The 12,608-nt window shown below is 48.3% G+C and overlaps 1 protein-coding gene across 1 annotated transcript in view; it reads right to left on the bottom strand.

The window, feature by feature from the left end:
• The window catches only part of MCMDC2 (minichromosome maintenance domain containing 2), a 1,367,419-nt gene that overhangs the window by 526,516 nt on the left and 828,295 nt on the right, over window positions 1–12,608 (bottom strand). The window contains exon 9 of the mRNA XM_086965823.1: window positions 5,422–5,627. Coding sequence (XP_086821949.1) covers window positions 5,422–5,627 — 206 coding nt within the window. The remainder of the gene's footprint in view (window positions 1–5,421; window positions 5,628–12,608) is intronic.

Raw genomic sequence — 12,608 nt, 5'->3', positions numbered from 1 at the left:
CAACAGCATGTCAACACCATGGAGAAACATGTAAAAACTGTACATGAAGACTATAGAAAACAACTGTATTCCATACAATCATTCAATCCATTCGGATGCAAAATGTCCAACAATCTAATCCAAAAAATTGTCTTTGCACAAGGAATTTGGTTGTTTTCATGCCCTCTTTGGGTGTGATGGATTCCGTTAGCCCAAAGAAGCGCAGTTGACTCACGTTATGGTTGTTAGCCTGGAAATGTGTGCCAACACATGATTTCTATTTGTGTGTCTGTATGTTGCTTTTATGTTCATTTATTCTCACTTTAATTGTTCGTTCTGTTTTGCCTATATAAGCTAAACCACAGGGACATTTCAACATATAAATGACATTCATGCTGTCACATGAAGCTGTAGTTCGCAACTTAATGGCGTGGCCTCTTAATTTATGAGTAATGGAGTTCCCTGGAATGACGTTATTGCAGTTATTGCAGTTCTGGCATTGTATGGTTCCCTTGTGTTGTTTAGGCTCTACTGAAAGTTTTGCAGTGGAAATGTTGTCTTTAATGTTTTTACTCCTCTCATAAGCAAACAGAGGTTGCTGGTCGAATATGCCATTGAAATCAGGTTTAGTACATAGCATAGGCCAATATTTCAAGATGAGTTTCTTGAACGCTGTACTAGAAGTGGAAACTTTTGATTACCCATAACCATGCGTTCTCCTTTGTTGGATTTGGTGACAGAAGTTAAAATGTGTTCCCGGGACGAATACGTTACTCGTTATTCTGCTTCTTGAAGCAATTTGGGTGGGTACTTTCTGACCTCAAATCTTTTCATCATGCTTTGTAAATTGTCAGACAGTTTTTCAGGCTCTGATACTATTCTTTTTACCCGGAGTAACTGGGAATATGGTAAATGCTGTTTAAATGATGTCTGGAAACTGTTAAAGTGTAATAGGTTGTTGTGGTCTGTAGGCTTCCTGTGTATGTTTGTTTCTAATTTATTCCCATTCCTTGAAATGTTAACATCCAGGTAATTCATGGAGCTCTTTCTGTGCTCATGGATAAATTGAATGCGTTCATTGATTGAGTTTAAGTGTTCTATGGCCAGGGTCAATTCTCGTTCTGTGCCCTTCCAAAGTAAAAAGATGCCATCTATGTATCTTACAAAAGATATCAAGTGCTCAGTCCAGATGTTATTAGATGTTATATGCTCTATCTCAAATTTGTGCATGAACAGGTTCACATATCTGGGAGCTGCCAATTGCCCATAGATGTACCTGTGAGCTGTAAGATGTACTCTTTAGCCCAGTGAAAGTAGCTGTGGTATAACATTAAATTAATCAATTCTAATCGGAAAACTTTCAAGTCTTCATCCCAGTTGGTTCTAGCTATGAAATATTCCAATGCTTGAATCCCCGCATTGTGTGGAATTGAGGTGTAGAGCACTTTCACGTTGATGGTGCAGAGCCAAATTTCCTGATCTGTCTCCAAAGCAATGTGTTGTATTTTCTTGAGGATGCCAGTCGTATCTTTTATATATGTAGTCATCTACTGAACCAGGTTTTGTAGGTGTTTATCCAAGTATTTTCCACTCGGTTCATGAAGGGACCCGCAAGTAGATACTATAGGTCTGAAAGGAAGTTTTTGTAAGTTCTTGTGAATTTTAGGTATCATATAGAATGTAGGAGATCTTGGGTCTGTATGAAGAAGGTATTTCTTGTCCCTTTTAGTGATAGTACCTCTTTGCGAGGCTGGGTCCAAAAGATTTTTCAAAACTAGAGCAAATTTCCTGGTAGGGTTAGTTTGGAGTCTCATGTAAGTAGTGGCATTGTGTACATGTTCTTTTACACTTTGAAGATAAAAAGTAGCATCCATTATTACCAAGGCTCCTCCTTTATCTGCCAACGTGCATTTGATGGTGGTGTTATTGGCAATTTACGCTAAGATGCCTCTTTCTTCCGTGGTTAGGTTCTGATGTTTTGACTTGCGTTTGTGTAAGCTGGGCAACTGTTGTTTAACGATATGTTGGAACAAATGAAGTGCCTTTCCTTAGAACCTCCTTCTCTAAATTGTTTAGCGGATATGAGGAAATGTTGATAACCAAGTCTTCTCACTCATGTTTTCTGACTTCTGGTGATTCGCTTCTGAGATGTTGGAGCGTCGCTGGGCTCCTGATTTATGCTTGGCCCTCCTGGTGCATCGTTTTGTAATGGACCTTGTCCTAAAAAAGAAGATCCTCGTGGGATGGTAGAAGCTACTGTGGTCTGAGACGTTGATGCTGGTGTAGCACCCTTCTCCCTTATCATTGCTGTGTCACTGCCAGATGAGGTAGTCTCTGTATCCGATGTTTTGAGCGATGGTCTGTTTTGCCTGCGTTTAGCATATTCTACGGCCTCTCCTAGTTTATAATCTATGATGTCACGTTTGTATTTTCTGATCTTCCGTTCATTAATCTCCTGTGTGTGTTTCTCTAATTACTCGTTGATATCTTTTAGTGCTTCTGACCACTGTTACGCTGACATTTTTGTGGACAGTTCTTGTTTTAATTGATCAATTTCCCCAGTGAGATCCTCAATCAGTTTCGCGAGTGCTTCTACGATAAGCAGGATTAGATTACTTATTTAGGATCGTATACCATCTTTTTATAGCTTAGGACTTCACCTCATTTATTCGATCACTACCTTTTACCAGCATGGGGACCTCATGGTAGAAGTCACCAGTTTTCTGATTGCCAACAGTTTGTCTAGCATTCATTAATTTCACAACTAAAGCATGTCTCATTACGCTAGCTTTGGGATAACCCCCTTTTTCACTTAATTTCCACCATTTTCATCACACCTGTGGTCTACGCTGAATAAAGCCAGCAGTGTTGTGTATGTTGGCACTCTGCACAATCTCCAATCACAGTTATCAACATATATTTTTGGTTAACCCACTGATGGTAACCCAGCAATTTTCCATGCTTCACTTTTACAGATTTTGAACAGTTCCCCTGACGGAGGGCCCATTGAGCGCAAAATTGCATTGGGTTTGACAATTGGGACCCGAACTTTCATGCATACTATGCAATACAATTTTGTTTTGTGGAACTAACAAGAGAATTACTTGTCCAGTAAATTAATTTATGAGAAAGAAAAAATAAATTCAATTAACTGATCACACAGTGTCAGAAGTGTTTTGAAATGGGATTACTATACTTTATCTGGAGACAAGTAGCTGCGCACTGAGGGTACGTCTTCCCTGGGGGGACGCTTTTCATAATTGACTAATACGCTCATGGACCAGAGAGCGATACCCGAGCTGCACGCTGAACTTTTCAATTTATGTTATGTTATGTTATACTTTCTTGTATAGCGCACAACTGCCCCAGCAAAGGGGCGTCCCGGCGCTTGATCAGAAGAGAGAAAGCAAACATAGCCAACAGAGAGAGCACATCAATACCAATTACTGACAGAAAAGGTGAGTCTTAATGGCCTTTCTAAAGGCCAAAAGATCATTTAGATTCCGGATCTGTGTTGGAAGAGCGTTCCAGAGTTTTGCAGCCAGGTAGCGGAAGGAACGTCCTCCCGTCAGAGCTAGCTTAACCCGGGGAACCACAGCCAGACACTGTCCCATCGATCTAAGGTCTCTTCGAGGGGAGTACTTTGTCATCAAAGGGCAGAGCATAGGGGGAGAGTCCATTTTCAGAATCTTAAAAGCGAGACACAAAGTCTTGAAGTGGATTCTTTTGTCGATAGGAAGCCAGTGTAGTTTTGAGAGCGTATCAGATACTGATTTAAACCGGGGGAGTCCAGTCAAAGCACGGGCTGCTGCGTTTTGGAAGCTGTAAACGAGCCTTCTCCGTCTGGTTAGTTCCCAGAAACAGAGAACTTGCGTAGTCCAGTCTTGAGAGGATTGTAGACTGTACCACAAGCTGACGCGTCGTCGGTGGATCAAAATTTTTTAATATTGGCCTCAGATTACGCAAGAGTCCAAAACACATAGCAGCAGTTTTCTTAGTGTGGACCACAAAACTTAGTGAGGAGTCAAACCAAACTCCTAGATTTTTAACTTCCTTTTTAGGTTCTGGAAGATTGCAGAAAATGTCTGGCCACCAGTCCTCACTCCATGCTGCAGCATTTTTTCCGACTACCAACACCTCCGTTTTATCAGCATTAAGCTGAAGATAGTTTGCTGTCAGCCAAGATGTTATTGCAGTCAGGCCCTGTTTGAACTTGTGTGCTTTTGCCCCGGCTTCGTCACTCAGCAACACCACCAGCTGAGTGTCGTCCGCGTATGAGACTATAGATAGGTCCCACCATTTGGCGACCTCAGCCAGTGGTTGGACATACAGATTAAAGAGTGTCGGGCTGAGCGCGGAGCCCTGGGGTACACCTTGCTCAATGCTACATTCTTTAGACAGAAACGGATGGGTGGAGACCCGAAAAGATCTCCCGGTCAAAAAAGCTTTGAACCATGCCAGGGCTTGACCCACAATTCCTGACGTTTCCAGTCTATGTAGCAGGACATCGTGTGACACCGTATCAAAGGCAGCACTGAGATCTAATAAAATCAGTGCTGCCGTCTGCCCGGAATCCAAGATTGTCCGGAGGTGTTCTGTCACACTGAGAAGAGCGGTTTCTGTGCTGTGTCCAGCACGGAAGCCGTGCTGGGAAGCATCCAGAATGTTATGCGACTGGAGATGTTGAGTCAAAACAGCATTGACATAGGACTCCGCAATCTTCGCAGGCCATGGAAGCAACGAGATAGGTCTATAATTCTCTGGCCTAGTGGGGTCCAAGGTTGTTTTTTTAATTATGGGGGACACCCAAGCCTGCTTCCATCTGGTAGGTATTATAGCTGTAGTAAACAAAGAATTGATCAGAGTTCTTAATGGGTCAAGGACCAATGGGGCAGCCTCTCTAAAATGTTCCGGTTTTAATGGGTCTGCTGGGGAGCCAGATTTAACTTTTGAGCAAAGTCTAAGAAATTCCTCATGATCCATCTACGGTATGGTCCTGAGTTCATGTGCTGGGCGGTTTGTAGGCAGGGTAAGAGTGGGTGTTGCAGAGAAAGAACTATAAATTTTAGTGATTTTATCAACAAAAATGGACGCCAAGTTATCACAAAATATATGAGAACTGGTAGCGTTAGTCGCTGCTTTTTTTGCACTTAACTCCTTAAGAATTTTAAAAATGTATTTAAAGTTATTGTTGAACATCCGGTGTGCATGTACCACCCTCCATAATAAAGTCATATATTCGTCACACCTCCAATTATCATTATACGGAGGACCAAAATGATGAAGATGATGGTAGTGAAACATTTTAATTATCTTTTCAAAATGCTACCTTACTCTTGCTGAAGATGGTGCAACAGGACTTCACAAAAAAAACTTATGACGGGGACACTTCAAACACATTTCTCTCTACATCAGGAACAGCCAAGTTATTCAGCGATTTACCTGATTTTAGAAGTACAAGTTTGTCTTTTCTCTGTGACATCAAATCTCCAACAAAGCAGACACCACCTTTGGCTAACAAAGCGCTGCAAGCTTGAATGCTGGCAGTTCCAGTCCCATGTTCATCTTTAGTTACCGTGGCAAATATTTCACAAGATGGTAGGTGACGTATCCCTCGTGGGACAAGACAAATGCTATAATTCAACAGCCTAAAAGAAAAACAAATTTATTGTAAATTGTTTTTAAAGATTTCAAAATACACATCTCCTTACTAAGGTTAACCTAACGAGCGTCGTGATAAAAGTGGTATTTTATATGGTATGGTTATAAAACCTCACTGTGTAATACACTCATGATACTGTCTTTGGTTCTCAGGAAACCCCCGCGCCGCACGGCCACCAGCTGTGTGTGTGCCCCTCGCTGCTGCTCGCAGCCTCGCTGTTCCGTGTGCCTGTCGCCCTAGCTGCCTGCCTCGCTGTACGTTGCCCCCGCAGCTCCGCCGGATTTTCATAGTATTTTGTTGTTGTTTTGCCTTGTTAGATTGTATTGCCTTCTGTTCAATTTGTATTGTATTGCCCTCTGTTTAATTTGTATTTTATTGCCTTCTGTTAATCTTGGTCGTTTCCCCCCTGTGCCTTCCCCGCCCCGCTCCCCGCCGCCGTCCACGCGACCATGCCCCCTTTGTGTTCTGTGTCCTCCCCGCTCCCGCCTCCCACCTGCTCCTCCCTCCCACTTAGCCTTAAATGGCGACCGCGCGGACACGCAGCGGGAGCGCCGATTGTGCACCGAAGGCGCGCCAAAGGCAAGCCCGTCTGCGACCGTCTGCGCCTGGACCGCGCCCAGCGCCAGGACCACTGGCCCCCGCTGATGCAAGACGACCCGACGGACCTACGACGCCGCCACCCTCAACGCACTCAACACCGGCCGGAACCCTGCCTGCTACCGAGCCACCCCGAGACGCACCCACGGACCCTTCGCCTGCCAAGCCTGCCAATTCACCTGCCTCCGGACCTGCACCACCCCGCCAAGTCGAGCACCAGCTACAACCACCTGAAGTGCACCCAATCCGTCCACAGGCACGCCGTAGAACTCTGGGACCTGCTCGACGCGACAGCACGGGACGTCGCCTTCCTCACCGAAACCTGGATGAACGCGTCCTCAGCGCCCGACATCGCCATAGCCATCCCGGACGGATACAAGATCACCCGGAGGGATCGCGCCAACCAGACGGGAGGAGGCATCGCCATCATACACAAGAACACCATCCGCATCTCGACAAACGCTGACGAAACCTTCACCGCCGCCGAACACCTTCACTTCCAGATACACACTGACCCCAAGACCTCCCTCCGAGGCACCCTCATCTACAGACCACCGGGACCACGCACACAATTCAGCGAAGACATCGCAGACTTCATCAGCCCACACGCCCTGCCCTTCGCCGACTACATCCTCCTAGGGGACCTCAACTTCCACCTGGAAAACAACGACGACAGAAACACCACCACCCTGCTGGACAACCTCGCCAACCTCGGACTCAAGCAACTGGTGAACACTCCCACCCACTACGCCCGCCAAACGCTTGACCCCGTCTTCTCATCCAGTAAGCACATCTCCTTCAGCCACCCCACCGGACTCCACTGGACCGACCACAGCTGCATCCACTTCAGCTTCAGGAAAACGGTGACCCACCACCACCCGCAACAGGTTCCCCGCCAAAGCTGGAGCAAGATCACCGCCGAGCAGCTCTCCGCCTCCCTCAGCCAGAACACACCCACCAACACAGCGGACCCAAACGAAGCAGCCAGCAACCTCGCCAAGTGGCTGACCGCCTGCGCCGACGATCTCGCACCACTAAAGAACCCTCCCAGCAGAACCGGTAGCAAGAAAGCCCCCTGGTTCACCAACGAACTCAAGGAATCCAAGAAGAACTGCTGCACCCTCGAGAAAGCCTGGCGGCTCGACCAGACCACAGTCAACAGGACCGCCCTCAAGCACGCCACCCGCAAACACCACCAGCTGATCCACGCCACCAAGAAGTCGGTACTCAAAGAACGACTGGACAACAAGGCCCACGACAGCAAGGAACTCTTCAGCATCGTCAAAGAGTTCTCCAACCACAGCGCCGGAAACAACGACATCACTGCCTCGCAAGACCTCTGCGACTCACTCGCCTTGTTCTTCCACAGCTTCGATGCACAGACCACGCACCCTACCGCCGAACCAACGCCCGCCACCACCACCCTCTGCAACTGGACCCCGATCAACACCGAAGACACCACCCGCATGATGAACTCCATCCACTCCGGATCACCAACCGACCCCTGCCCACACCACGTCTTCAACAAAGCCGACGCCATCATCGCACCCCATCTCCGGGACATCATCAACTCCTCCTTCCACACCGCCACCTTCCCGGAGAGCTGGAAGCACGCCGAGCTTACCGCCCTCCTGAAGAGACCAACGGCGGACCCCACCGACCTCAAGAACTACCGCCCCATCTCGCTCCTTCCCTTTCCGGCCAAAGTCATCGAGAAGACGGTCAACAGACAGCTGGCCGCCTTCCTCGAGACTAATGGATCCCTCGACCCCACGCAGTCCGGGTTTCGGGCCAACCACAGCACAGAGACCGCCCTAATCACAGCCACCGACGACATCAGAACCCAGATCGACAACGGGGAAACAGCGGCCCTCATCCTCTTGGACTTCTCTGCGGCGTTCGACACAGTCTGACACCGCACCCTAGTGAAGCGCCTCAGCAACATCGGAATTCGAGAGAAAGCACTGGAATGGATCATCTCGTTCCTCGCCGGAAGAACCCAGAGAGTCCGCCTCCCCCGTTCAGATCCGAGGCCACCGAAGTCATCTGCGGCGTTCCACAAGGATCTTCACTCAGTCCAACCTTCTTCAACGTCTACATGAGCCCCCTCGCAGCCATCGCACGCCAACACAACCTCAACATCATCTCCTACGCCGACGACACCCAGCTAATCCTCTCCCTCACCAACGACCCCACCACCGCCAAGGCCAACCTACACGAAGGGATGAAAGACGTCGCCGACTGGATGAGGAACAGCATCCTTAAACTGAACTCAGACAAGACGGAAGTCCTCATCTTGGGATCATCACCCTGCGCCTGGGACGACTCCTGGTGGCCCCCGGTCCTGGGCACCGCTCCCAAACCAACGGACCACGCACGCAACCTGGGCTTCATCCTGGACTCCTCCCTGTCGATGAACAGACAAGTCAACGCCGTCTCATCTTCGTGCTTCAACACCCTGCGCATGCTCCGCAAGATCTTCAGATGGATCCCCACCGAAACCAGGAAGACCGTCACCCAGGCACTCGTCACCAGCCGACTGGACTACGCAAACACCCTCTACGCCGGAACCACAGCCAAACTTCAAAAAAGACTCCAGCGCATCCAGAACGCCTCCGCACGACTCATCCTGGACATCCCCCGACACAGCCACATCACCGGACACCTGAGAGACCTGCACTGGCTCCCCGTCAGCAAGGGAATCACGTTCAGACTCCTGACCCACGCAAACAAGGCTCTCTACGTCCTGGGCCCCAAGTACCTCAATGACCGCATGACCTTCTACGCGCCCACCCGCCAGCTTCAATCAACCAGCCACGCCCTCGCCACCGTACCTCGCATCCGCAGAGCCACCGCCGGAGGAAGATCCTCCTCCTACCTGGCAGCCAAGACCTGGAACTCCCTCCCCACCCACCAGGACCATCTCTCCTTCAGGAAGCAGCTCAAGACCTGGCTGTTCGAGCAGTAACCCCCCCCCCCCCCCCCCCCCCCCCCGCAGCGCCTTGAGACCCTCCCGGGTGAGTAGCGCACTTTATAAATGCCGTGATTGATTGATTGATTGATTTGGTCTAGTCAGGCTTGTTTATAAACCTTTCATCTCAACTCTGGGTAGCTGTTGCTTCAAGCAGTCATGTTTAAACAGAGGAACAAGTGTAAAACATTTAGAATTAGCAAAACAACAAAATAAAGTCACAACAGAAAAGAACTCTGACACCAATTTGTAAAATTAGATCTTGTTGTGAATTTCTAGACACCAAAATGAACGAAATCCACCAAAGAGTTTTGGAGATATAGATATTTAACTAAAATGTAAGCTGCTGCTTTTCACTCAGATTATCAACATGCATTGGCAAATGATGTGGTTAACAGAAACTTTGTAAAACTTTAGTAAAGTTGTGTTCCGCTACTCCATCCCACTTTGGGAAACCAACTCGGCAGGGAGATGGTCAAAGGGGCCAGTAAGGATTTGTAACACAGTTACCTTGTCACTAAAGCAGTCTCAAGTCCAGTTCCAAGCTCTATGGGTGAACCTACATAGATTTCAATGATGCAAGGGACACAGGATGCTGAAAATGCTGAGGATGTTGTGCGGTCGACAGAGGGCTTTCTGGGGCTGCTCCTCGGCCCAGTCGTGGTTAGGTGACTTTGGCCATAGGGGTCGATGTCCCTCGAGGTCCTCTTTGATCCATCAAAAGTTCGGTTGATACTGGACTATCTTCAGTCACAGCAAAACTAGCAGTTCCCTTTGGTGAAGGCTAGTGTCCGTCTTGGGTGAGCAAAGAGCACTCTGATGACTCTCCCAGTTCCAGCAAACTCGGATGAAACTTTTTAGTGTTAGGACTCGATCCACCAGACGCATCAGTGGTCAGTGGTGGTGAAGCCATGTCAGGAGCATCCCAGAAGTATGACAGTCTATCCCGCACGATTCTCACACAATCCATGTGTACAAACTTTCATATCGAACATGTACAGCATCACGTACATCCCCTTAATGAGAAGGCCCCACCCAAGCATTCAAACTAGTCAAACCCTGTCCCTCCCATAAGGGTCAACGCATTCTGATTGTTATCTTCCACACCTTCAACTGACATGCGAATCAAGTAGGCTTGATATTGGCCCCATATATTACGCGGTCTATTGCGTATCAGCATGAGAGCATTATAGGTGTCTGGCTGTGTGTTGCAATAGGACATGTCAGTGTGCCATTCCAATATCATGGGCAAAGGGCCCTTCATCCATCGCATAGCTATTCTATGCCTCACCAATAAGAGGCCCAAAGCCACCTGCCATCGAAACGTCTTGGCATACCACAATCATATCCCAGTAAAGCTACCAGTGGTGTCTCTGGCAGTGGGACAGCCACAATATCTTGCAACACTTCAAACACTGCAGTCCAAACATGATGAACCCCAGGACAGAAGCAAGCCAGGTGTGCAAAGCTAGCGCCCTCAATTCCACATCTCAAGCAGCAATTATCATACCTTAGCCCATATCTAAGTAGTCTCATGGGGTGTAGTATACTTGCTTAAGGTATTTAGAGAGAACCAAGCGGTGCCGCCCGTTCTGCGAAATGGGTTTTGTGTCCACTGTTTTGTTGTATGTCATTTTAGATTCCGAATGAATTTTTCCGATTCATGCCCTTATATAGGTACAATTCGCATTGCCCTTATGTAGGCATAGAAGTCCAGCCCTTATTTAGGCATATCCCATGCTACCCACATACAGGTATGGCTACTTCCATCCGTTCATCTACGTCTAGGAAAACCAGACTCTTAAGCTGTTAGGGACTTCCCCTTGCCTGGATATTGATTTCTCCAAGAACTCATTATTATGCATGAACAACTATTCCATAGGGGTTCATTCATGACGTTCATATGCCCAACTTTACGTCAAAGCTGGCATTCCTAAACACCTTCAAGGTAGAAATATACCTTCACTTGCTATGGCAAAGCACGGTGTGGTTCGGTGAAGTTCGACTACCTACTTGCCTGACGCAGCTCGCTACAGCAAGTGCCGAAGGAAGCCGACTCTCCATCTGACACACTGACAAGAAGTTGACATCCTCCTGCCGAGAATCAAGCTCCAGTGTTTCTGACTCCCCTTGCGGGGTGTCCCAAGACAGAGATACCAACCTCTTTCGTTCTAAAGGTATGGAGCTGATTAGAACCTAGAGAAACCTTTGGCAAATTCTTGGCAAAACTAAAACTTATGCTAAGCAGCACTTACTTCTTCCCTGATACTAGACCTAGGTTAGGTACATTGGGGTAGGTGTATTTTAGAAGCACCAGTTGAGTATTTTAGCCTGTGTTATTTATGTATGTATTTTTATATATGTCATAGCAACAGACAATGCTAATACAGTATTATTTTATATTACTGTTTGGGCTGTACACATTATACTTTGCATTCTGTCTAACGATTGTAGCAGTTCACCTCTCTTGCACGAGAAAGAAGACTGTTCAATAAACCCTTTTATTGAAAACGCCCGTCTCACTATTTCTCTGCAACTCTGTAGAAACGAAGTATGCACGATTGACTGAGTGAAATAGTTATCTATTGTTGGGGGCGGAGCTTGCGGGCAAGCAAGATGGCCGGATAAACCTGGAGCTCCGCTAGTGGTTGCTAACTATCCTAAATAATCCTGCACTAGCTTGGACAACGCTGCTTGAGACTCGCACTCCAGAGTGTGTGAAACGCTGAGGTATGCAACAATACCCTCCCGACTAAGATCCGTCGTCGGGAACTAGTCCATCGAGACAGCGCTGAGGAAGTCGCCGCGGCAGGCCGTAAGCAGCGAGATAGAGTGAGCACCCTCCCCCAGCTGCGTCGCAGTACGTGCGGCACACCAGCGTCCCATCGCCCGGACTCTAACCTGATCGGACCGAGCGTTCTCCAAACGCAGATTGGAGGGCACCCCGGGGGCTCCGCTGCACCCGCCTCAGAGTATTGACGAGTGTGGGTGTAGCCCGAGCCTCGGAGGGGCAGCGAAAGTCCCAACTGGCACAGAGCTGCGGACGGCCCAGCACTCGCCGAGAGGGCCACCATTGCTTCAGCCTCAACCCTGCGGGGCGAGTAGAACGGAAGAAAGCCGTAGCCGCCAAAAAAGGCACGCAGCGTTTAATAAAACGACACACGCACGACTCGAACCCAAGAGCACAAAGCCCACAAGAAAGCACTACCTACAATAACGGGTGAGGCCCTGATAAGGGGCTAACTGGCACGAGGGAAGACAGCCCCTGTAGCCTGATAGAGCGGCTGAGACGCACGCCGAGCAAGAGGGGGGAGACAGAGGCATGTGCTGGGTGCCAATACAAAGCGGCCAGCGGCCCGCTTGCCCTGGGGTTCGACTGGGAGTACTCTGTGTGCGGGT

Source organism: Lissotriton vulgaris, chromosome 4_1 (genome assembly GCF_964263255.1).
Source record: "Lissotriton vulgaris chromosome 4_1, aLisVul1.2, whole genome shotgun sequence".
In the NCBI taxonomy this organism is placed as follows: Eukaryota; Metazoa; Chordata; class Amphibia; order Caudata; family Salamandridae; genus Lissotriton; species Lissotriton vulgaris.
Note: the sequence above shows the minus strand (reverse complement) of the source record. Positions and strands in the feature narration are given on the sequence as shown.